This window comes from Urocitellus parryii, chromosome 5 (assembly GCF_045843805.1).
Source record: "Urocitellus parryii isolate mUroPar1 chromosome 5, mUroPar1.hap1, whole genome shotgun sequence".
Classification (NCBI taxonomy): domain Eukaryota; kingdom Metazoa; phylum Chordata; class Mammalia; order Rodentia; family Sciuridae; genus Urocitellus; species Urocitellus parryii.
The window spans coordinates 172,445,235-172,472,459 of record NC_135535.1 but is presented as its reverse complement, the minus strand read 5'-3'; the positions used below and the strand labels follow the sequence as shown (position 1 = coordinate 172,472,459).

General features: G+C 40.0%; 1 protein-coding gene across 1 annotated transcript in view; it reads left to right on the top strand.

Annotated features, from left to right (window-relative positions):
• The window catches only part of Grid1 (glutamate ionotropic receptor delta type subunit 1), a 707,905-nt gene that overhangs the window by 438,548 nt on the left and 242,132 nt on the right, over positions 1–27,225 (top strand). Inside the window, exon 5 of the mRNA XM_026397042.2 lies at positions 3,707–3,760. Coding sequence (XP_026252827.1) covers positions 3,707–3,760 — 54 coding nt within the window. The remainder of the gene's footprint in view (positions 1–3,706; positions 3,761–27,225) is intronic.

Sequence of the window (27,225 nt, the reverse complement as noted above, 5' to 3'; positions counted from 1 at the left end):
AGGCTCCCCTCTGGGCGGCAAGCTGTTAGGGCCCTCCTCAGAGCTGGCAGCTCTCCAGTAATTGAAGAGGGAGGTGGACATGTTCTTGCTCAATTGGAGGTAGCCACCCTTTTTTGCCACTTATCCCAGACTCTGTAGGAGTCATACCCTCTGGAAAAAAGCTGCAGCCAAGTGCTATTTATCTCTGTGTGGGGAAAAGAGGCTTAACAAATTAGTTGATGCTTCATTGGTAAGGAAACAAAGGAAATTAGGACGGGGAAGTTGGTCAGTTGTCCTGTGGGGTTTTCTGATCAATTCTCTGCAACATCTTCTGTGCTGGAGTCTGATACCAGGTGGGAAGACTTGTTAAGGTTGTCAGAGCTCCTTCCTGCTCCCTGGACTCTCCTGGCAATTGGTTCAAGTTGTCGGTAGCACCTGGCACCTGCAGGAATAGGTAGAAGCCCTCTCACCTGCACAGATGCGACCACCCCTTCAGATCACAGAACTACACATTCTGGAGCAGGGATCTTGGCTCCAGAGCCAAAAGGCAGGTCAGAGATCTGAAACAACATAGGATCTCAGGCATATCACTTAACAGTGGGCTCCAGGGTCTGTATTTGTAGAAGCCACCTAGGATATTCCTTCATGCAGCCAGATTTGAGAATCTTTGCTGCACATGCCAATACCTCGTCCCTGGTCATCCTCTTCCTTGAACTATTTGGAAAGTTGGAAAGGTCTCACCCATATTGAGGTGATCTGCCTCCCTGATTTTTTGGCACCATTGGTTGTAAATCTACTCTTAGAGGCTGCAAACAGAAACTTCAATTTCTCTTCCATATGACGATTTTTCTTCAAGTGTTTAAAGAAATCTACACTGTCCCAGACTCTAAGCATCTTTGGTCACTTTCACTGGTCATTGGTTTACATTGTCCCACTCCATGACTGGGCTCCAGTGTGCAGTGTCTTCCATGAAGTCAGGTGACTCAGATCAACACCCAAGGGCAGAACAAACCCCCTTATCCCTGCCTTCCCTTTCTCTCGTCTCTGCTCCAGGGCCTTGCTTTCCAATTTCATTTTCCCAGTAGCCTCTCTGCTATTGAAAACAAGTGTAAATCTTTGAGTTAAGCCTTGTTAAACCACATCTGTCGAGAGTCAGTTCATCCTTCCAGCTTTCTGAGATATCACGACATCCTCCCAGCTTTGTATGGTGTGCCAATTTGATAATGCAAATCACTAATGTCTCTCTGTGATCAAGAAGAAAAGGTTGAAGTGTTGGGAACTGAGGCCAGCTGGGGCCAGGCAATGCGTTCAGAGTGTTCCGACTCCCTGCCTCCGCTCCTCCCTTCTCTACCTCCCCACCAGGGCTTCTAAAGGCATCCATGGAAGTCAGAGTGTTCAAAGGAGAGAGGCTCTGGTCTGAGCAGCCAGGACTCCACCATGAGCTTCTCTCCCTTCTCCCACTAAACTGAGAGCTCCTCTCTGAGCCACAGTATCCAGAGTCCTTGCAGCTTCTCTGGAGATAGCCTGGCTTACCGAGCTTGTAAAATGGGGTGGAATGCATCTCAGGACATGGACCTGTGGAGTGGATGGATACCCTTGACATCTCTTGTGCCATCTTTCCATCAAGTGCCTGCAGAGCACCCTGAGCCTCCTTCTGAAGTAGGAGAGGGAGCACCTAGATATTTTTAGAAATGATTCATTTATCTCAGGGAAGTGTGAGGTGAGGCTCATGAAGAGAACAGGAAGGCTTCTACAGCCAGAGGAGACTCCCAGGATACACGTTGAAATGTGAGCAAGTTGGGAAGCAAAGCTGAGCCCCACAAAGCACAGGAACATCCAAGGAACTTCCCTTCTCTGCTTCCTAGGGAAGGCTTGGGGTGTGTAAGAGAGATTGGAGTGCCAGTCTCTGAGTCTGCCTCTTGCTGAGATGGAGAACTTGAGATCATGTTGTCGACCTTGGCAGACAGGAGGGGGCAAGAGTTTTCTGCATTTTACAGATGACCAGAATGAATGAATGACAGGGGTGGAGGACATTCCCTTCCACTCCAGCCTCATGCCCCAGTTTTTCTTCATAGTCTGGCAGCCTTTCATTCACAGGATGAAGAGGAGAGTCTGCTTCCTTTAGTCTTGACTGACCCAGGAGAGGCCGTGTGCCCACCCTTGGTGTCCTTTGGGATTTTGTCTATAAAGGTCTTGGGGGTCTAGAGCTCACCTGAGTATACTCCACAGGCTCTATCTTCATGACCTTGCTGTGCTTGCCAACAAACTCATCCATTCTCATGGAGCGAGGTCCTAACAGAAACTTGTGGGATGGCAGCCTGTGAGCCTTAGCACCATGAGGGCCTATGACCCTACTGGACCACATGCTGGCTGGGCTGCTGGTGCAGGCTCTGAAACCTCTATGCCTCATTTGTTAAGAAAGAGTCAGATCTCTAAGAACTGACAAGGAAAGGCATTTTTGCTATATTAATAATCCAAAATGAGAATTGCAGCTTGATGTGTATTTCTTGATGTGATTTTAATAAAAATATCTGTCTGATATGCAAGTAGACATGTACTTGCAGACCTGATAGTAGAAGCTTCTGGAGGGGGGACACTTCAAACAACCTCTGGAGGGATGAATATGGAGGAATAAATGGGGAATTTTTACTTCTGAGCATGTTCCATAAAAATGGGGAGACCTTATGGGTGACTTTGAACACTTAAATTTTTCTGTATTTTTCCAATCGGGAGTGGTAATGATTATATTATGAAAATACATCAATAAATAAATAGTGACTATAATCAGAAAGTTTTCTCCCAGGTTCATAGATGGCCTGGCACAGTGCCGGGTGCTCTTGCTGAGCATTTGGCACACGCTCACTGTGAGTATTCTTATGGGATGTGGTTGAAAACCATCAGTTCCTTCTAATTCTTTCAGTCTGTTGGCTTTCCAATTCAAGGAGGGGGAAAACGCTCATAAACACGTATGAGAAACAAAATAAGTAACTGGGCCCTGTCTGCCTGGGCCTTTAATCATATATTCAACAATATTAATTGAACACCTGTTATATGCTGGTAAAGTTCTAGGGACACAGGTGTGCCTCAGATACATGGACTTGGACCTTATGGAACCCCCAACCTAGCAGAGGCAGACAATAAGAAAAATATTTTTCTATAAAATTAGAACAAAGCAGTCTAACAGAGAGTAATGGGGGTGGGGCCACTGCCCAGGAGCTAGAAAGAGCTGCAGGTTCTGTGGATCCTAATGAAGTGAAGGAAGCTCTGAGCCCTAGCTCTGAGCTTCTGTCTTCTGGGTGTCACAGTGTCACTCAGCACAGTCCAACAAGCTGCCATAAACGCAACCTTCTGGCTTTCTGATTCTGTAGCCTCGGGCAATGATGAGAGTCCTCCCTAAGAGCCCCTGCAGGGAGGTGTTTGCAGGCATTCTTGGGAAGGGAGGCTGTGCCCCTGCCTGTGGCCCTGTGAAGCCTGCAGGAACCAGAGCCTCTAACCTTGCTCAGGGCTGGTGCAGGAGAGTACAGAAGAACAGCAGGAAATCAGATGTCTGTGTTCAGATGATGCCTCTTGTGGCTAAGGCAGCCAGAGTGGGCCCCAGGGGAATGGCATGTTTTGTAAGGAAAAAATTCTGCAAGAACAATGTTTATAAAATCCCATCTCCACAATCTTGTGTGTCTGCCAGCTTCTGGTTTGCTTGTGTTCATGTATATTCTTTTTCTCTCTGCAGGCTGTGGAGACCAACCTAGCTTCCAAGGACAGCCACTGGGTCTTTGTGAATGAGGTAAGAGCCCCTGAATGGTGAGGGCACAGCCTGCACTGACATTCACCTGTCCCTTGGCAAAGCTCGGAGAAATCCTTTCATGTCCAATTTTGACTTAGGGGCTAGAATAAATCCTGGGCTTTGTCTTGTCAAGGCAAGAGGTCAGAGAGTTGGATTTGACCTGCCAAGATGCTCACCTATACCAGGTGGGGACCAGGGAAAGAATTAAGACCTGAGTCCATGAGAAAGTCAAAAGTCAGAGAAGTGGTGTGAGGCATTAGATGTGTGAGGGGTGGGATGAGGCAGCCAGTCAGGGTCTGGGGCTGGAGAGATTAGAGCAGGTTAGCAAATGGGATGCACAGGGAGTGGGACAAGGAATTAGGAGGGGAGAGAGGCCATATTGCATGCAGGATGCTAAGGGTGTGGGAGGGTAATATGAGTGTGCCTGAGTGTGAGCCAGAGTATGTATGTGCATGAATATGTACCTGTGTAAGAATGCATGTATGTTAAAGGTTTGAGTAAGTGTATGTGGAAATGTACATGTGTGAGTGTGAATGTAAGTAATTATGTATATATGGATGTAAGTGTACATGTGAGTGTGTATACCTGTATGAGTATGTATTTATGTGTATATGTGTGAGTGTGAGTTGTATATGCATGTGAGCATGTATCTGTGAATATGTATGCGTGTGAGTTGCATGTGAGTGTATGAGTATGAGTTGCATGTATGTGAGAGTGTGAGTATGAGTTGTATGTGCATGTAAGTTATATGTTTGAGGGTGTGAATGTATGTGCCAGTTGTACATACATGTGAGTATATAGGCATTTATGAGTGTGCTTGTGTGAGTGTGTTTGTGTGTGTAGGCAATGGGAGCAGGATCAATGCACCCATTTAAAGTGGGTGCATAGGAAATGTCCCCTTGACTGGCCATCTCACTATTGTGGCCCTAGTGGGGTAATGGGAACATGAGATGTCATTGCAGCCTGCCTGGTCCTGGCTTCTCCCAGCCTGCAGGCATTGCTCGGGAGTGGCCAGTAACCACAGGCCAAGCTTTCCTAAAGAATCCCCTCTGACCACATGTTTATTTAGGAACTACAAACCAGGGCAGCCTGTGTGACTGCAGTGTGTGTGAGCTGGGAGTGAACTTGAGAATGTGTTTCCTGGTGCTTTCATCTGGGCTGCAGCCTTCAGTTGCTCCTAAATTAGTGGATCAATTTCTAATGGCTTCATTCTGGAAGATGCAAGGTTTATTATGTGGGTAATTTCTTTTTTTATGATGTGTATTTCTCATTAGCTCAGTGCTAATATGGCTGAAATAGTTTTGGGTAGCTAATGTTAATAACGGTGTAGGTAGTATCAGATAGTAACTGCTCCCAAGATCCACTTTTCATGGTTTTCGTCCATGAATTTACACCTTATTAGCTCCATGTCTGCACAGGTCAGCTGGAGACATGCGCAGTAACCATCCATTTCCCCTGGGGTGCTGTGGTAGGATGTGTGCTGGTAATTAGGCAAAGGGACATGACCGCCCCTCCCTGCTTTTCAGAACCTGCAAGAGACCTCCTTGATCCTCTGGAAGGCTTGATTCTCTGTGCTTTGCTGGCTTCTCTACAGCTTCTTCAAAGCCCAACTTCCTTTGTTCCAGAGAAAGGAAACATTCTATGTGCCCCTGATGTCAAATATCTGGTGCTAGGTTTACTTTTTTGATGACTCCTCCACATCCAACAGACAGTGTTTCTCTGTGGTCAGTCTTCAAAACCGTGCTCTGTTTTTACATTTCTAACCTGGTTCCCTTCCTTCCTCTAAGCCCCCCATTCCCACACCCAGGGCTTTTTGTCCTTCCAGACTCCCTGTCTTCAGGCACCCCAGTGTGAGGTCCCCCTAGGGCACTCCCTACTCAGGAAAATTGGCATTTCTGAGGCAGCTAGAACCCAGAGCTCAGTGTCACCAGGAGGAAACAGGTATGGGGGGCACTTCTTGAGTCACACTGGAACAGCCTCACTCAAGACCACAGCTGTGCCCCACTGGGTCAGCAGCACATCCTGGGCCAGCCAGGCAGTGCACACTGATCTGCAAGTAAGTGTGTTCTGCCGAAAAAGGGTCTTCAGGGAACCTATCCTCCTTTCTTGGCTTCCTTTTCCACAAGAAGACTCCTTTGGGAAGCCAAGGACAACCACTAATTTTCTAAAGTGCACCTTTCATTTGATACCTTTTTAGTCCTCATCAGTTATAGTTCAGTTATTATCATCTCCATTTTACATATGAGAAAACAGAGGCCCCAAGGGTTAAATCACTCATGACTGTTGTTACATGATGCCTTTAGGATTCTCGATGAAGACAGTCTGGCTTTATACCCCTTTTCACCCAATGACATGATTGTGCGCTTGGGCTTGGCAAGATCCTAAACTTGTGTTCAGGGTCTGATTCTGTAAAGGCTGTCAGTAGAACACAATGATGGTGACAGTCTTGGGCTCACCACTGGGGCCAGCACATTCCTGAAGTCTGAGATCCAAAGACAATGCCTCTGGTAAAGCTTGGCCCTCAGCACAACCCCTGGCTAGTGACTGAAAATGTTCTCTAAGTATGCTTGTCCTTAGGAGACAGCCCTGTTCAGAAATACCATTTCCTGTTACAGCATGCCCCATAGAAAACAGAAGTCCTGTTGTTGTTCTTGCAGTGTAAAATCATTTTAGTATCTGCAAAAATTTTCAAGCAATCTAAATACTGAATAACAGACAAATACTTGCCAGTCACTTTTCTGTGCAATGACCAGGAATAAAATAAGGGGGAAAAAAGAAAAACAAAGAATAGAGTGTCAAAGTCGGGCATTTGATGATGCCCTTTCTATCAACATGATCTCTAGAATTCAGTTATTATACAGAGTCCTTGTCTTTCCACTTCTTAAAACTGTTTCCCACTTCCCTGAAGGAAGTTCAGCTCCTTAGACAAGTTCAGCTTTGTGCCTCCTCCCTCTTCTACCACTTTTATCTTCTTCCAGAAGGGTCCTCCAGCTGTGATCCCTGCTCTCCTCATGCTTTACAGACTCTGTCTTCCGGTTCTTCCTCTGTATTTGACGTGCTTAATGTATTTTCCAGATTCAAGATAAACCTTCAAGGGCATGTGTTTTTGTTTGCTTTCTTTATGTAGTGGTTTTCTTAATACATCTGCTCTTTCACTGGTTAGTTCTGGGGTTGTATATTACAGACCTGTTTTATTTGGAGAAGAGATCAGTGGAGGCAGAGGAAGGCTTGTGTCTGTGTGCCTCAGTGACAGTTTCTTCTGTAAGTCTCTGGGCTCCACTGTGGAGATATTGGCAGGCAGATGTGTGTGGGGGCATAAACTGTGTCTTCATTGATTGACTACTTTGGAGAAGCAGGGGTATTCAGAAGAACTCATGGAAAGAAAATGAACCATTAATCAAGGTAGTCACGAGACTACCAGCTTGTTGAGGTCATGGCCAGATCTATCTCATCACTGAATCTTCAATGTTCTGAGCAAAGAATAGATTCTTGAAAAGCTTGGTTGAAGCAGGTGGATGCCCATAGCATAGGGCCAATTGCATTAATGAGCCTTTCATAACCTGCCTTAGAGAAAAGACAAAGGCAGCAATTAAGACCCATTTCTCAGACTACTGGAGGGAACCACTGTGGGTCATTCATCAGAGGCTTCCAGTTCAAGATCAGTTGATTTGGATGGGATATGTGGCCTCCAGAACCTCTCTTTCAGTCATGGTAAAATGCTTCTTCTGTGTGTGACCTTTAGCAGAACCCAGACATGGCTGTCATTCTGGCTCATCCAGTAAATCATGGGGATTTTTGGTGTGGATAGATTTCTGGACAAAGAGGATATTTCCCTCCCCAGAAAGTTCTGTATCTGCTGGTGATGTGCAACTCATCATCTTGCTTCTTGAGAACTTCCTAGAGGAATTCCTTTTGTGGAATATGCAATATGACTCCCAGTCTCTTGAAGGATTGATTGTGATAGGGACTTGAAATGTTCCATTTGTTACTGGACAGTTCCCATTGTTAAGAATAATTTTTCCAGACATGCAGTCACAGCAAACATTGATGGAGATGGTTTAAGAGGCTTAAGAACATAGAAACACACACAAACCTTTGAGGCTCAGTGAGTGAGATGCAGAGTGGTGATTGATGGGTCGCCAAGGGTCCATCAGGAGGTAAATTCTTAGAAGGATGGAGACACAGTCAGCAGGCATACAGCACCCCTCTCCTACTGCCAGAATATGTTGATGATGCCCATATCCCATGTTCATTCCAAACTGTGCCCTTGAGTTCCAGACCCAGAGATCCAGCTGCCTTTTTGACTCAGCTACTTGGAAGCTCCATTCCCATCTGAAGTTCAGTGTGTGTCTCTGAACTCACCATCCTCCCGGACACCTCCCTGACATCTGCTCAGTGTATCTGATCTTAAAGATCATTGTCCCAACCTTCTGGTCGACTGCAGCCAGTTGGAGAAAAACCCACATCCTGCAATCTACCCCAGTCCACTCCAGCACCTACTGTATCATTGCACCCTTATTTTCTTCTTAGCATTACTCACTATCTCATTATTCATCCCTGAAAGTGGACCCATGACTTCTTATTTCCCCCATAAATTTCTTCCTCCTGCCTCTAGACCTTTGCCAGGACTTTCCTTTCTGCCTGCTGTACCCATCCCCAAACTCTGTCCAGGACTTAGCCTCTCTTACAGGGTCTGTGGAACATTATCTCTGCCAAAAGGACCTCCCTGGTTTCTCCAGAGAGCAATCCCATGCCATCCTGTACTCCTCATGCAGCTTGCTGTGTTGGGGGATTGATGCATGTGGCTGACTCCCCAGATAGCCTATTTGTGAGAGTCTGGATCTCCTTTCTATCAGTTTTCCTAAAGTTCCCAGCTTGTGGGTTTCATTCGCAGAGGAGCTTGCTTGCTAAATCTCTTGCTGCTCTGCCTCTTGCTTCCTTATCTTTACTCTATTTTGTCAATTATGTAGATGTGAAGGAAGAGGAATTCAAAATCATTCCAATTCTCTATGGACTCAGAAGTTTCCATTGCACCCACTTTTCTATGCCTGCATATGATCGGATGGGGCACCAGGCTCCCTCTGCCTTGTACCTGGCCTTGGGCAGGCGGTGGAGCAGCCAGGAAGGAAGGCAGGGGAAGCATTAGTTAGGCTTCCTGCAGAAATCCCCAAATTGTACACTGGGGAAAATGTGTCCAGCTAATTTGTTGGTGCTTTGTGGAAAAGGAATCTGTGATCAAAGAGGGCAAATGACTTTAACAGTGAGAAACAGGTGTCTCCTGCAGGCATCTTCAGGCTCTAGTGCTCGAGGTGCCTTTCCAAGGATGAGGCAGTGCACACTGTCTGCCACATGCATTTGTTTTTCCGAAACACATTCATGTACTTTTGGTCCTCACATGCTCATCTCTGTAGGGAATTGGCAGGTGGTGGCGTTGCAGGCTCTACAGAGCTTCTTGCAACATAGAAGAAGCAAAAGACTTTAAGAAGCTGAATCACATAGTTTAAAGAAATCTCCACTTGGGACTCAAAAGAGAGGGAGGGAAAAAGACTTCATTTTTTTCCCCTTTCATTTTGAAGATTCTAATTCTGTTTGAATATTAAGTCCCTGTGCCATTTGGCATCTTTAGATTTAATTTAGTATCACTCTAAAGCAATTACGTTTGTTGTAATCTATTCATTTGTTTCTCTTCTTAGCCTGATTGCAGTGTCTTTGAGGACAGGAACAACATCTTACCCACTTCTGTAGCCCCAACTTAGAATCCTTGAATGAAGAATAGGAGTTGCCATTTATCAGACATTAGAAGGGGCTAGGCACTGTTTTTGAGTAGTGCTTTTATTATCTATTTTTAATTTGAAATCTAATAGCTACAGTGAGGTTTAATTGGCATACAATAAATGCACATATTTAAGTTGTTAAGTTTGGCATGTGTATACAACTGTGAAGCCATAACAAAATGAAGACAGTGAACATATTCATCACTCCAAAGTGTCCTTGTTCCCTTCTGTAATCTCACCTTCCTGCCCCACCCCCTCCCGCTTTTTAGGCAACTACTGACCTGTTTCTGGAACTACAGATTGTTTGTATCTTCTAGAGTAGAATCCTATAGTATGTATTCATTTCTCTTTTTCAGTATGTTTTAGTTTACTCAAATATAATTAAGATTCATCTAAGTTGCATGTATAGTTTTTTCCTTTTATTGTTGAGGAGTATTCAGTTCTATGACTACACTTACAATTTGTTTATCCATTCACCGATCAATGGATATTTGGGTTATTTTAGATTTTTGACTATTATATATAAAGCTGTTATAGACTCGCATGTCTAAGTATTTGTATGGATGTATGCTTTCACTTCTCTGGGGGTATATACTTAAAGTGAAATTGCTGAGCCCTGTGGTAGATGAATGTTTAACTTTTTAAGAAACTGCTTTAAGTGGATGAGAGTTTCAGTTGCTACACATCATTTTCAGTACTTGGTGTGGTCAACCCTTTTGATCTCAGCTGTTGGAAATGCATTGGTGTATAATATTCTTCCTTGTGATTTCATTTTTATTTTCCTGATGACTAACGATATTGAGTATCTTTTCTTGTGAACCTGTTTGCCATCTATATCTATATATCTCCTTTGGTAAAGTGTCTGTTTAAATATCTTGTCCATTTCACTAGATTATCTGCCTTCTAATTACTGAGTTCTGAAGGTTCTTTATGTATTCATCATACAAGCTCTTTATCAGATGTATATTTTACAAATATTCCTTTCTAGTCTGGGGCTTGTCTATTCATTTTAACACTGTCTTTGGAGAGGCAAACATTTTTTTTTTAATTTGAGACACTTTTAGTGTGGTATCTGAAACATTCCTGAACTTTCTATTCTGTTCTATTGATTTTTTTTTTTTTTTGGTACTGTGGATTGAACCCAGGGGCACTTAACCACTGAGCTACATCCCCAGTGCTGCGTGCTCATGCCCCCCCTCTCTCCCCCACCCCTCTATCTCCTCTACCTCTCTTTTAATTTTATTGAAACAGTATGTTGCTGAGTTGCTTAGGGCCTCACTAAGTTGCTAAGGCTGACTTTGAACTCAAGATTCTCCTGCCTCAGCCTCCCAAGCAATTGGAATTATAGGGATGCATCACGATGCCCAGTTGTCCCATGTTCTTTTAATTAACATAGATTTATAATAAGATGAGAAATCATATTTTATTAGCCTTTTACCTTTATTCTTCATTTTTAAAATATTTTTTTTAGTTGTAGGTGGACACAATACCTTTATTTTATTCATTTATATTTGGTGCTGAGGATTTAACCCAGGGCCTCACATGTGTTAGGCGAGCACTCTACAGCTGAGCCACAACCCCAGCCCCTCTTCTTCATTTTTGGAGTTGTTTTGGCTATCCTAGGTCCTTGGAATTTTTATGTGAAATTTAGAATCAACTTGTCACTTTTTAAGAAACTGATGACTGAAATTTTATTTGGAATTCCATTTATCTATAGTCTAATTTGGAGAGAATCGACATCTTAATAATATTGAGTCTTCTCACCTATAAAGGTGTATCTCTCCAATAATTTAGGCCTTCTTAAATTTCTCACAACAATGTTTTATCATTTTCATTGTGCAGACCTTTCACAGGTTTGCTCAGATTTATCCCTGAGTATTTTATATTGTTGATACTATTGCAAATTATAACTTTAAAAACATTTTAATCTCTAGTTGTTCCTTGGTGACATATAGACATGCAGTTGATTTTTGCATACTTACATTGTACTTTGGAACCTTGCCAAACTCATTAATTCTAGCAGTTGTTCATAGGTTCCAAGATACTCTATATTAACTTTCATGATCTCTAGGAATATGAGTTTATCTCCTCCTTTGTATTTGGATACCTTTCATTTCTTTTTCTTGCTCTAATCTCACTGATGAGTTAGTTCCTCTGGCACAATGATGAATGTGAGTGTGGACAGCAGACATCCTTTTTCCTGATATTAGGAAGAAAACATACAGTGTTTTACCTTTAAGTATTAACTTAGATGTAGATTGCTTGGAGATGCCTTTTATCAGACTGGGAGTTCTATTCCTAGTTTGGTGAGAATTTTTGTCAAGAATTGAGGTTGAATTTTGTCCAATACTCTTTCTGCATTTACTGAGATAATCATATGATTATTCTTTAGAGTTTGTTAATATGCTAAATTGCATTTATTGATTTTCTAATTCTAAAGCAACCCAAGATTCCCAAGATACAACTTACTCATAAAATGAAGTATTTTGTATATGGTATTGCATTTGATTTGATAACATTTTGATTAGACTTTTTTTCTTCTGTGTTCACAAGGGGTATAGGTCTCTTCTTTTTCTTTCAATGTCTTTCTCTGGGTTGGATATTAGTGTAATGCTGACTTCAAAATATGAGTTGAAGAGTGTTTAATTCTAGAAGAAATTGTGTGGAATTTTAATTATTTTTTCTATAAGAGTTTGTTAGAATGCACCAGTGAAGCCCTATGGAATGTTTTAACTACAATTTAAATTTCTTTAGTAGACATAGTGCTATCTATTTCTTCTTGAGTTTATTTTGAGTTAATTTGTGTCATTTAAGGGATTTCCTTATTTCATCTAAGTTGACATATTTTTAAGTTAAAAGTTGACAGTATTTCCTTATTATTATTTAAATACTTGTTGATTCTGTAGACATGATCTTTCTCATCCTTGATATTTATATCTCTCTTTTCTGTTTTTTTTTTCTTGTTTTAATCTGTCTGGTTAATTGATATTATTGATTTTGATGAGCCAGATTTTTTGTTTCATTTATATTCTCATTTTTTTCCTATATCATTTTCAGTTGATTTCTGTTTTTTGTCTTTATTATTTACTTTCTTCTGCTTACTTTGGCCTTAATTTGCTCTTCTTTCTTCTGGCTCCTTGGGGAAACTGAGATCATTTATTTGAAACCTTCCTTTTTCTCATTGCTATTTCCCTCTAAGTGACAGTGCCACCCCATAAATTTTGATATGCTGCATTCATTATTTAGTTCCAAATACTTCCTATATTACTTTTTGATTTCTTCTTTTACCCTTGGATTATTTAGAAGAATGTTATTTAATTTGAAATATTTGGGGATTTTTCAACGATCTTTTTGTTATCAATTTCCAACTTAATTCCATTGTGGTTAGAAAATGTACTTTCTATTACTTAAATCCTTTAAAATGTATTGAGGCTGATTTGATAGTATAGCATATTGTCTTGGTAAATGTTTCATGAGCATTTGAAAAGAATGTGTAAACTTCTGTGTGGTACTTTCTATAAATATGAATTAGGTCAATCTATTGATAATTTTCTTTGTGTCTTTAATGTCCTTGATGGTTTTTTGTCTACTTATTCCATCAGTTATTGAGAAAGGTATTAAAATATTAATTGTGAGTTGTTAATTTTCCCTTGAAGTTTTATCAGTTGTTTAATATATTTTAAAGCTTTGTTACAAGCGGTATAAATGTTAGGAATTTTATATCTTCTTGATTAATAGACCTGTTTACCATTATGAAGGGACCTCCTTTATCCGTGGAAACTAACTTTCTCTTCTTTGCAATATACTTTATCTGGTATTAGTAGAGATATTCACTAAGACTTGAAACTCAAAACCACTCTTTGATCCATGCGCTGCAGAATAGATATGTTTGTTAGCAGCCATGAAAACAACAATAATCTCATTTTACATCTTCATCAGGCACTTGGGTGACCAAATATGTTGTCAATGAGCAGTAATATTTTGAAAGGACTCTTACTCTGAGCAGTAGATCTAAATAGTCAATAAAAAACAAAATCAACCAACCAACCAACAACAACAACAACAAAAGCAAGAGATATACTGTATGACCCATTTCTAGGACCAAAATTTAAAAGAAATGAAACCAGCATATCAAAGAGATACCTATATGTTCATTTTGTTGCTGCAGTATTCACAGTAAGTAAGTGCTCCTGGACAGATGAGTAAAGAAAATGTGATACACGCATGCAGTGGGATATTATTCAGCTAAAATATAATGAAATTCTGTCATTTGCAGGAAAATAGATGAAACTAGAGGATGTTATGTTAAGTGAAATGAAATCCTATATGTTCTCTCTCATATGTGGAAGCTTAAAAAGTCAATCTGAATATGGAATAGTAATTACTAAAGGCTGGAAAGAGTCAGGGGTTGAGGATAAAAGGATGTTGGATAATGAACACAAAAGCACAGTTAGATAGAGGAAATAAGTTCTGGTATTCTGCCACACAGAGAGATGATTATAGCACACAGCCACCTATAATATATTTTATGAACATCTTAAAGAAGGAGCTCAAAGTCTCTAAACATAAAGAAGTGATAGGAGAGGGAAATGCTAATTATCCTGAGTTGATCAGTGAACACTGTATGTATGAGCCTGAATATTATACTGCACCCTATTGACATGTAAAATTATTGCATGTTAATCAAAAACTAAAATAAAGTAAGAAGTATGTTGTAAACAGATGTGCTGTCATTCAGGCTTTGCTGTTCCATTTATAGAGCACAAGCAGGGTATATTTGGTACAATTCTTAGGGACTTCAGGAGTTCTAGAACGGCATATGAGGATAAGACATCAACTTCAAGTCACTACCTTCATTAGCCCCTAGCAAGAGAGTCAGCCTGTCCTTTGATGCTTCAAGCCCAGGAGATAACTTCTTCACTCTAGCTATAAAAGTCCTAGATGGCATCTTCTTCTAGAAAGCTATTTAGTCTGCATTGGGAATCCGTGGTATAGTGTGGCTACCTTCACTAATGATCTGAGCTAGATCTTCAGATAACTGTCAGCAGCCTCTATATTAGCAATTGCTGCTTCGCTTTGTAACTTCATGTTATAGAGATGGCATCTTTCCTCAAACCTTATGTTCTAACCTGTGTTTGCTTCAGACTTTTCTTCTGCAGTTTCCTTACCTCTTTCAGACTTCAAAGAATTGAAAAGAGTTAGGGCCTTGCTCTGGATTAGGCTTTAGCTTAAGGGGATGTTATGACTGGTTTGACCTTGTATCCACACCACCAAAACTTCATGTATTACAGCACTAGGACTGTTTTTATTTCTTATAATTTGTGTGTTCACTGCAATAGCACTTTTTAATTTTATTCAAGAGCTTTTCCTTTGCATTTACAAACTTGGCTAAATGGCACAAGTGGCCTGACGTTCAGCCTGTCTAGTCTCTACATGTCTTCCTCACTAAGCTTAATCATTTTTAGTGTTTGATTTAAAGTGAGAGACATTTGACTCTTCCTTTTACTTGAACACTCAGAGGCCATTTTAAAGTTATTAATTGGTCTTATTTCAGTATTGCTGTGTTTTGGGAATATGGAGGCCTGAGGAGAGGGAAACATATGGGTAAATAGCCAGTTGGTGGAGCAGTCACTTGTTAATTAAATTCGCTATCTTATATGGATATGGTTCTTGGCATCCCCAAACAATTACAATAGCAACATCAAAGATCACTGATAACAGATTACCATAACATATATAAAGAAAATGTTTGAAATGTTGTGAGAATTACCAGAATATAACACAGAGACTCAAAGTGAGCACATGCCATTGGAAAGCTGGTACCAATAAACTTGCTTTATGCAGGGTTGCCCCAAACCTGCCATTTATAAAAACCACAGTATCGGTGAAGCACAATAAAAGGAAGCATGTCTGTATGCTCTAAGTGCTATGTAGATGGTTGTTATGCTGTGCTGTTTAGGGAATTAACACAATAGAAGGTCTGTCCATGCTTGGTACAGAAGCAACCATGTAGTCCTGTCTACATAGTACAGCTCAGCAACAGCATAATATTTTTTGATTGAAAAATTTTGACTTGTTGTTAGTTAGACCTGCAAATGTGGAACACATGGTTATAGAGGGCTGGTTGTACATATTTAATTTACCACATTCTACTTTTAAGTGTCATTATTACACTTCACAAGTATCTGACAATCACATACTTCCACTTATCCTTTCCTGGTCTTTGTGTGATTGTTGTCATAAATATTAATTTTATGTATGTTATATACACCACAATGCATTGCTATTATATTTATTTGAATAGTCAATTATCTTTTAAAGGTATTCAAAGAATAAGAAGAAAAATCTGTACTTTCCTAGATGTAACTATCATTTCAGATGCTTAATTTCTTTGTGAGCATTTGTATTTGTTCTGGTATCATTTTCCTTCTGCCTGTAGAATTTCTTTAACATTTCTTATAGTGTAGATCTGCTAGTGATGAAAGTTTTCAGTTTTTGACAGCTTTCAGCTTTTATGTCTGAAAATGACTTTATTTCACCTTCGTTTTTGAAAGATACTTTTGCTGGGTGTAGAATTCTAGGTTGACAGTTTTTGCTTTAAGTACTTAAAAAATGTTGCCCCATTGTATTCTAACTTTTACTGACAAGAAAATCTAATGTTCTTATTTTTGTTGTCCTGTGGGTACCAAATCCTTTATTTTTGCTTTATTTTAGAATTTCCTTCATTCCTTCTTTCCCTTCCTTCCCTACTTCTAACCCTCCTTTCTTCCCTCCCTTTCCTTCTTTCTTTCTGTGCTTGCAGATATTTGAGCTATTGGACTTGTGAATTTATATTTCATCAAAACTTCTATATATTATTTCTTCAATATAAAAATATTGCCTACTATTTCTTTAAATATTTTTTTTCTCCTCTCCATCCTCTTATTGAAGATTCCAGTTACATATATATTAGACTTTTTGAAGTTGTCCCACACGGCACTGATATTATTCTCATTTTTTTTCTGTTTCAGTTTGAATTTCTATTGTTAGTCTTTAGGTTCACTTATCTTTTATTCTTTTGTGTCTAATCTATCAATAATCCCATCCAGTGTGTTTTTAATCTCATGATTATAGTTTTGACCTCTAGAAGTTTGAATCTTTTTCATAAATCTTTAATGTTTCTACTTACATTTTTGAACATATAAAATAGCTATAATAACTGTTTAAGGTTATTACCTGCTAGTCCTTATTTCTGTTTCAGTTCTGGGTCAGTCTTGATTAATTGAATATTCTTATTATCATTTTGTTTTTCTATTTTCTGAATGCTGATTTATCTTTATTAAAGGCAAGAACTTGTGAATTTACCAGATTGAGTGCTGGATATTTTTGCATTTCTATAAATATTCTTGAATTTTTTTTCCTAGGATGTAGTTATTTGGAAACAGTCTGATCCTCTTGTTTTGTGTTTTATTAGTTATTTCTCAAGTAAACTCAGTCTGGGGCTTATCATTCTGTACTACTAAGGATAAACTTCCTGAGAATTTTACCCAATGCACATGAAGTGCAAGATTTTCCAACCTAGAATGGTGGAAGGAGGCACTTCTTGGCCCTGTGTGAGCTCCATACACTGATCTCTCTAACTTTTTGATTGGCTCTTTTCCTACCACATATAGTTTTTCTTCATATATCCCTGGTCAGTACTCTGCTGAGAATTAAAGGAGGACCCTCTGGGTGTAGTATGTTCTTCTCTTTCCATGCAGCTCTCTTGTCTGTAGAATTCAGTCTGATGAACTCTAGCTGCCTTGGACTCCAGTCTGTCATCAAAAGAGCCTCACTGCGTTGAATCCACTAGCTTTTGCATGTCCCTCCTCCCCACTGCATTGTGGTGTGGAAATCCCTCAAGACAGTATTCTAGTTTAATCACAGGGGTCACTTTCCTTCCTTGTCTAAAAGTATCATTAGCCTTTATTGCCTATTGTACAGTGCTTTGTAAACTATTATTTTATAAATTTTGTCTAGTCGTTTTGCTTATTTCCAGCAGGTAGGTAAATCCAGTACCTGTGCCACCATCTTGGTCAACACTGGATGTCATCTTTATTATTTTATTCAATCACAAAACCCCTGGTTTTATGTAGTCTTTTTTTTCTATATGATATGGAATCTCACTGTGTTGTTCAGGCTAGCATCAAACTCCTGGACTCCAGTGATTTTCTTGACTCAGCCTGCAATGTAGATGGAAATACAGAAATGTGCCAGTGTACCTGGCTGAGCACATTTACAGGAGGTACCAGGGAATGAACTCAGGGCACTCAACCACTGAGACACATTGCCAGCCTTGTTTTGTATTTTATTTAGAGATAGGGTTTCACTGAGTTCCTTAGTGCCTTGCTGTTGTGCTACCACCAGGCTTGGCTGAACATATTTTGAATTGGAGAAGACAGATGAAAAAAATACCAATTAAGTACTAAGTTTACAGATTCTGTGTACAATGATAAAGCTATGTAAGAAGGAAAGAGGGAGAAATAATAGTTTCTAACATATTGGGTGTTCATAGAAGGCCTCTTTGATGAAGTAATGTTTGAACAGGGACTTAAAAAGTGTGTGAGTGAGGAAGCTGTGCATTGAAGTAGACAAAGAACATTTTTTGCATGATGACAGGTGTGAAGTCTCTGGTTGGGAGCCTCATGGGAAGGTCTGAGGAACAGCACAGAGGTTAATCTAGCTGGAGTAGAGTGAATAATGGAGAGAACAGTGGAGAGGAGGAGTCAAAGGCCTGACAGGAGACCAGGTCATGTAGGACATTGTGGGCCTTGCAAGGCATGTAGTTTTCATTGAGTGAAGTGGGAAATGAGTCAAGGGTTTTGGACAAAATAATGACAAGATGTGGTTTAATTTTAATCAGATTCTGGCAACTGTCTTAAAAATGGCTGAGGAGTTAAGAAGGGTAGGGAGAAGGCAGGGAAAATATTTAGCAAGCTACCATGATTATCCAGGGAGGAAGAATAATGGTTTGGATCACGGTTGTAGAAGTAGGGTAGCACAATGTTAGTTGCATTCTGGATATATTTGGGAAGTAAACAGATATGAATAATTGGACTAGATGTAGGTTATGAGAGATAAAGAAGTCAATGATAATTCTAGGGCTTTAATTTATTATTAATTTTTTAGCTTGAGGAACTGGAAAGAGAAGACATTTCTTGATATGAGGGGTCAGTAGTGGTACATCTTTGAAAGGTGAGATCAAGAATTTGGTTTGACTATGTTAATTTTTAGATGCCTATTTGACTGTCGAGTGGTGCTGAGGGGACATGTATCTCTATGAAGCTGGAGTTCACAGGAAGAATGATGCTCGTGGCAAGAATTTGGGGTAATCATAGAAGGAGTCAGCCAAGTATGGTGGCACATGCCTGTAATTCCAGCAATTTGGGAGATAGAAGGAGAAAGATTGCAAATTTGATGCTAGCCTCAGCAACTCAGTGAAACCCGCAGCAATTTGGTAAGATTTTGTCTCAAAATAAAAAATAGAGGACTGGGGATGTAACTCAGTGGTAAAGTGCCCTTGGGTTCTATCCCCAGTACCAAAAAAAAAAAAAAAAAGGAAAATAATTGGGGAGTCATCTGCATATAGTGGATGAGCTCACTGAAGAAATGTATTGCTAAAAATGAGAAGAAGGACCACTAAGGGCCACCCTGGGCCAGAGCAAAGAATCTGAGAAGGAGCAGCCTGAGGTGGAGAAGGAGACCAAGTAAGAGATGGAATCCTGAAAGCCAGGTGAAGAAACCATATCACAGGGGAAGCAGGGAGTGCTGGTCTCAGGTGCTACTGCCATGAGGGTGTGATAACCTAGAGTGTGCACTCCTGGAAAGATGGGAGGACTGAGTCCTCAGGAACTTCAGGTTGCAGAATTCCATCCTACAAATAAGGAAACAGGCCAGAGAGCCTGTTGGGCGACTCTTCAGTGCCATAATCAGTAAGAGGCAGGATCAGGATTTGAACTTAGATCTGAGTGACTCCAAACTTATGGATTATATACTTTATGCTACACTTCCCCTCCTTACCTTCCTTCCTCACATTTGGCACTGAACATTGAGTGATTGAATTACAACAATATGTGATTTCTTTTTATAATTGGAAAGCAGTAATATAGTTCTTATTAAGGAAAGTCTTATTCTGAAACTCTTGTTATTAATTATTAGATTTCTTCCCTTTGTGTTATTCTGCACATTAGCATCTTATTTTTAAACATCACTTGTGGAAAAGGTTTAAGAACTTACAAAATATCATGCAAACAAACCAATAGATGTCAGATGAGTAGTATTAAAAGGAAAGAAACTATATTCACTGAAAATGTCCTTCCATCTATTAATTGGAATAGATCTATTTTCCTTTCTGAACCTAAAAGGAACTTATGAGATTTAACATTTATATTTACAGATGCATGAAGGCATTGTTTTTCTATCCACCTATTATGGTTTGCATATGATGTATCCCCCCAAATCTCCTGTGTCAATGCAGGAGATGAAGCAATTAGATGAGAGCCATAACCTAATCAGTGGATTAATCCATTTTATGGAATCCGTATTTATGGGTTAATAATTTTAATGGATTACTGAGTGATAATTGTAGATAGGTAGGATGTGGGAAATGGGTCACTGGAGGCACTCTTGGGGATTAAATGTTTTGTCCCTGGCTTTTCATGTGCACTCTCTCTCTCTCTGCTTCTTGGTTGCTATGAGCAGAACAACTCTCTTCCACCACACCTTCTGCCATGATGTTCTGCATCACCTCAGGCCTAAAGCAATGAAGTCAGCTGACTATGGATTAAACCTCTGAAGCCCTGAGACCAAATAAATTCTTCCTCCTCTAAGTTGTTCTTATCGGGTATATTGGTCACAGCAATGAAAACATGACTAACATACAACGTTTAGCCTTTCCAGAGGACAGTGCACACACGATGAGCTTGGGGAGCAAGACTGAGAAAATATCAACGTGCCATTGGGTTCTAGGTCAGTCTTTGGGAACACACCATGAATCTGATTTGGGCTCCAATATGGGCTTCTATAACTCCAAGAAAACTGTTTCATTTTCTTCCTTGAGCCTTATTTTTCTCATCTGTTCTTTGGGTTCCTAATAGTCACCTGCTGTGAGAGTTGTGAAGATTAAATGAGCTGCCATATAAAAAGTGATTGAACCCAGGGACAGGCAAATAGTAAACACTCTTGAAAGATAGCTCTTCTCATTAACAAGCAACTAGTGCTCTGTAGCAAAGTTTAGTCTTTGGACCTTAATGAAGAGAACACCTAGATTTAAGGTATTGATTCTTGATCAGTGCATTTCTTCATGAGAAGCGCAGGGCATGGGAACACATCTTGAATTATTACCTGGATGAATGTGAGTTGCAGCATTTTTTATTGGGTTCAGGGCTTGTTGGGGCCCTAGTTCTCCCTAACTTTGCCTTTCAGTCTTCTAGATATGCTTCAAGTCTCAGCTCATACTACTGCAACCCCCTTCCTTGCAACGTCTACTGATGTTTTCATGGCTGATTCTTCTCTCAATACCCCAGAGAGTTCAGGTTATGATTCTTCAGTGGTCCGTAACTTTTCTCTTCATCTCTCTATCATGACAAACTCTTGGCAAACTCTTTCATTATACATGTATTGAATATAGGTACCAGGCATTGGGGCTACTCATAAGAATTTGAGAACCATGTCCCTCTCCCCTACTACCACTTGCTTATAGTATCATGCATGAGAAGCAAGTGACCATGGATCACTAAACTGCAGGTAGACGAGGGCTGTGGGAACCTCTCTACCTTCTCTGCAACCCAAGTTCAAACTCCTTGTAAACAGACAACCTATCATTGCTGTGGAATCAGACTCCATGTTTTTAGACATGAGTCAATTGTTTCCTGCAAATGTATTGCCATTTTGCAGAGTTTTGACAGAAGAATGCTTGGGAAAGGGAGTGCTGACACTTAGGGAGTTTTAAAAATAGCTTTAATTACCTCGTGCAGCAAATGTATGTGAAAACTAAAGGTTAGCGTCTCTACCTTTCTGTATTCCTATCCATTGCTCTTCCCACAAATGGATTCCAGTGGATTTAGATGAACTTGCTGCTGGTGCCAGAAAGGCCCTATTATCTGCTTCTTCTACCCTGTTATTAGACCTCCTTTTCCAGGCTGGATAATCATTATGCATCACACAGAGAAGGAGAAGCAAGAACGCCTGCATGCACGCACACACACACGAGCTTGTTCTCTCTCTCACACACAAGGCTGCTGCCTTTACACACAACATGGGGATTACAGGCCCCTGGTGGGGTGCCCAAGGAGGCCCCTTTAAAAGGTGGAACATGGAAGCAGAAACAGAAGCAGCAGACAATTTAAACCACCAGAATATGTTGATGTGAGGTGTCTCAAATGATATTTGAGGGCTCCCAGAGACAGTAGTCTCAGCTTTGAGTCTATTCATACCAGAAAATGTTATGTGAGCTGGGACAGCCTGTCTCTTCAAACTGGTTGAAGAATCCCAAATGAATATCATGCACTTAGAAAAGGGGAGTGAGGAAACTCTTCATCTGTCAGTGATCAGAAGTAGAATGCAGTTTCCTGCAGCTCTGGAGACCAGTGTGCTGGTTGCTGAAGCAATGAGGGGCTGAGCTTTCTCAGGCAGTGGAGAAGCCAGCTTCTGTCACCTCCCGACCCGCATTCTTCTTGGCTCAGAACTGCTGAAGAACCCACTTTGTGAAAACAATGGGATCTGAAGGGCCTCCTCTTTGCCCTTAGATCTCTGCTTGTTCACTGTGGGGTGTCACAGGAATAGTGAGGTGAGTGGTTGTCCTCAGAAGCAAACTCACATTGCTGAATACCCACTGTGTTCCAGGCCCTGCTTTGGATACTTTGTAGATAACTTTTGAAAATTAATTAAATTGGTCCATGAACTGAAATAAAGGGACGGTAGGAAATTTGATCCCAGTTGTAACAGGATTGCTTCCTGTCTACTGTAATGAAGATCGTGCAAATGTTTCTGAGTTTTATACTAACAAGATCAATCATGGGAAGACTTTGTAGATCCAGCACTCCTACTACTGGGTACATATCCAAAGGAAAGGATATCATAAGTATGTTGAAGAGATAGCTGCATCCCCATGTTCGTTACAGTTTATTGACAATAGCTAAGATGAGTCAACCTAAGTGTCCATCAGTGGATGAATGGATAAGGAAAATGTGAACTGTGTATGTGTTTATACACACACACACACACACACACACACACACACTGGAATTCCTTTCCTTTAAAAAGAAGGAAATTCTGATATTTTTGACAGCATGGATGAAACTCGAGAACAGTATATTAAGTGAAAAAAGCCAGGCACAGAAAGGCAGATATCAAATATTCTTATTTATATGTGGGATTCAAAAGAGTTGAACACTTAGATACAGAAAGTAGAATGGTGGGGTCAGGAGCTGGGAGTGGATGGAGGTTGAGGAGATATTGGTCAATGATACCATATCACAGAATTGCAGTTAGAATGAATAATTCCAGAGAACTAGAGTATAATATGGTGACTTTAGTTAATGACAGTGCGTGGTATACTTGTAAATTACTGAGAGAGTTGATGAGTCTGCTAACCACAAAAAATAAGCACACGAAGAAATGGATGTATTAATAAGCTTGATGTAACTATTTGCCAATATATATGTATTTCAAAACAATTTTATCTGTCAATTAAATAGTAATCATAAAGGAAGACCTCTGTGGGCATTCAGAATGTTCCAACCCATTTTGGGTCTCAAACTTGGTCATGGTGATTTTTTTGTGTGTGTGTTCTGAGTTTGAAAGACCACATTCCTTAGGCCCAGCCTTCCTAAGAGCTCATCAACCACTCATCCCCAATACCCCATCCTGGGGACAAATATGGATCAGGGGATAGGTAGGACCATAGTTTCTCCTCTATCTCCTCCCCTATCTCTACTGTAAATTTCATGGCTTCTGTCACTTTGGCCACCCCCATTCCCTGAGCCACAGAGGACCTCCAAGCCTCATAGTCAGTTCACCTATTTTTTTTTTTGAAAGAAAATACCTGGGGAGAAAGAGGAGCACAGACTTTCTAGAGCATAAAATGTTGCTTACCTGGGAGTGCATGTAATGGAAGAGGAGGAGGAACATGAATAGAAAGAAAGCAGAGAAAAATAGCTCTAATTGTCTCTGATTGTTCTCTAATAGTAAAACAAAATACAAATTAATACATCAATGAATTATCCTTTCAAACAGCCTTATCTATGTAGTTTGTTTTGCCAAGTTGAGATTTTTACTGTTAAATTCAGTTTTGTATCCTACTGTTTTCAATTAATAATATAACAGTAACATTTTATCATGTCAGTAAACGGCATTTGAGATAATATTTAATGGCCTTGCAGTATTCTGTCATTTGAAGGAATCATAATTTATTCAAATCCTCTCCATTGTTGGCAACTTAGGTTGGTTAATGCTCTTGTAAATTATGCTGCATTCAAGGTCCTTATACCTAGATCTGTTGATGTTGTCTTCAAGTAAATTTTCCAATTATATTGGAATAGGTTGTTTTGATTTCTAAATCAAAACTTGGATTTGCAACTTAAAGTGCCATTGAACTTTCTATTAACTAAGAATAGAACAAAAGAAAAAAAAATGAATGAGCCTGGTGTTGCAGTGCACACCTGTAAATCTCAGCAGCTTGGGAGGCTGAGGCAGGAGGATTGCAAGTTCAAGGCCAGCCTCAGCAACTTAGTGAGGCCCTAAGCAACTTAGTGTTACCCTGTCTTTAAAAAAAAAAAAAAGACTAGGGACATGGCTCAGTGGTTAAGCACCCTGGTACCAAGAAAAGAAAAGAAAAGAAAAAAAAAGAGTGAAATTGCCCTCATCCAGGGCTTGGGATGTGGCTCAAGTGGTAGTGTGCTCACCTGGCATGCGTGCAGCCCGGGTTCCATCCTCAGCACCACATACAAACAAAGATGCTGTGTCCGCCGAAAACTAAAAATAAATAAATAAGTATTAAAAGCGCTCTCTCTCTCTCGCGCGCGCTCTCTCTCTCTCTCTTTAAAAAAAATTAAAAAAAAAAAAGAAATTGCCCTCATCCAGTAGAAGAGGATGAATAAGTGATTCAAAGGGCCATTGTGGGACAAAATAGGTAAGTTTTGTGATTAAACCCTATTTAAGGGCCTGGCTCTCTGGTGTGGCACTCATTGAATGCTGTAGGCAGGCCACTGCAGTGTGGGAGCAGGCAACCTCTTCACTTTTCAGGAGTGGACACATATCAAAGTTCTCTTTCTTCCAAAGAAGTGTTTCTTACCAAATTCTCTTTCCCGCAATTTTGACTCTTATGAAAAAAGATTTTTCATATCCTTCAGGTGGATGAGAATTTTTGGAGTTATTTATTCTTAGACATTTCCCTTGGATGTTCTGCTTCTGGGTCAGGCACTTTTTCAGAACTTCATATCATTACAGCTTGGCGTCTCAAAGGAAATTTTCAACTTAACAAAATGGTTCGGTTTAGTAAGAAATGCCATTTCATCTCCCCAACATATTGGCTTCCGGAAGGGCTCAATCATCTACTGGGTTTTTGTTCTTCAGCTCACACCACACAGCCCTAGGAGGGATGTCACTATGGTTTGGATGTTGTTTGTCCCCTCCAAAACTCATTGGAATTTGGTCCCCAATGTGATGCTGTCAGGAGGGTACTAGGGCTCTTAAGAGGTGATTGGATTATTGAGAGGGATTCATGCTTTTCTTGTGGGAGTGAGTTCTCACTCACGTGGGACTAAATTAGTTACCCCCCATGCAGAGTGGGTTAGTATAAAACAAGGTCACCTTGTATTTTGTGTCTTTCACATATGCTCACTTTCATTTCTACTTTTGCACCTGAAGCAGCAGGACTCCTGGCCAGAAGATGAGTGGATGGTAACTGCACTATTGGACTCCCCAGTGTCCAGAACCATGAGTCAAAATGAACCTCTGTTCTTTAAAAATCACTCAGTATCAGTTATTCTTATAGCCACAGAAAATAGACTAAGACACATGTGTAGCCCAGATAAGAAGATGACATGTTTGGAGGCCATTTGGATGGAGAAATGTGACCACTGGGGGTTGAAATTATTAGACATATAATGAAGCTGAGCCATGGCTCATCATATGTGGTATGTGAGGAGGGGTGGAAGCAGATTCTATGGTATCTGCTACCACAAGCACGTTTTCTTTTATTTAGACTGAACTGTTTAGATGCGAATGTTTATTTAGACTGGAATGTTTTGAACTGAGGAGAAATATGATTTGAATTATCTTTAGAAGGACCCCCCCCCCCATGACATCTGTGACATATGCCGTGGGAATTAGAACAGGAATAGGCAGAATAAAGGAAAACAAACTAAAAAGTTTAGGCCTTTTTTAAGAGATGATGATGGTGGCTTGGATCAGGGTAGTATAAATAGGCACAATAAGATGCACTGAGGTTCTGGAATTTTGGAGGTGAGGTGACAGAAGTTTACAGACAGTTGATCAAACTGATGTACGAAGAGGGCAAAATCACTAATCCAAAAGCAAGCACCTATCGAGTGTTTCAAGCAGGGGAAGTGAGATGGAAATTTTAGGGTGTACGTAGGGTGAGTGGTATTTTATGTAGTGTGCTCTGGATTTGATGTGACTTCGTCTAAGTATTCAGTCTTATTATTTTACAAAACTTTCGAAGTATCATTGTCATTTAAAAAAACTTGCAAAAATCTAATGATTTGAAGTTTTGACATACATTACCATTACCCACAAAAATTGCCTTGTGACCTAAGTATCAGTTTCTCCCTCCACCTAAACCCCTTTACCTGAGTAACCTCTGATCTGCTTTTCATCACTACAGATTACTTCATAGTTTCTAGAATTTTATGCTAAGAGTGATACCATATGGATTCATTTTTGTCCAGCTTATTTCAATCAGCATAAAGATTTTGACATTTATTCATATTTCTATATATATATGATTTTTTAAAAATGGTGTGAGGGAAGAATTGAGGTTAATTTTTATTTTATCTTTGTACGTGATAATATTTTCAACAGCTGATTTTGGAACAATTAAATTATCTTTTCTCCTTTGAATCTTTTTTCAAAAACCAATTAGCCTTCAGTATGTGGGTCTATTCTTGGACTTTCTGATCTGTTCCATTGACCTGTGTGTCTATCTCCCACTAATGACATTTTCATTTTAGCTTTACGGTTAGTCCTGAAAACAGGTGGAGTAAACTCACCACCTTTTTCATTTTCTGAAACTTTGTTTTCACCTTTCTATATCATTCATGTTTTTATGGGGCTGGGACTAGGACAGGGCATACGAAGCACCTAAGTATAAAACTTTAGATGAATTTGCTTTCAAGTTTTCAATAGTGCCTCACCTAGTTGTGGCCCTGCTTTTCCATATTAAATAGAATTAACTTGACAGTTTCTTGAAAAAGTCTGCTAGAATTTTAATTTAAATTGCGTTGAAATGAGAAGATACTTTGGGAGAGAATTGATATCTTAACACTATTGGTCTGTGAACAAGAAATATCTTTCCTTTTATTTATGTCCTCTTTAATTCTTTTTAGCAAGGTTTAGTATTAAGTGTACAGGTCTTGTTAAATTCACCTCCAAGTATCTAATATTTCTGATACTTGTAAACAGTATTGCTTTTTCAATTTAAGTTTACAGTTG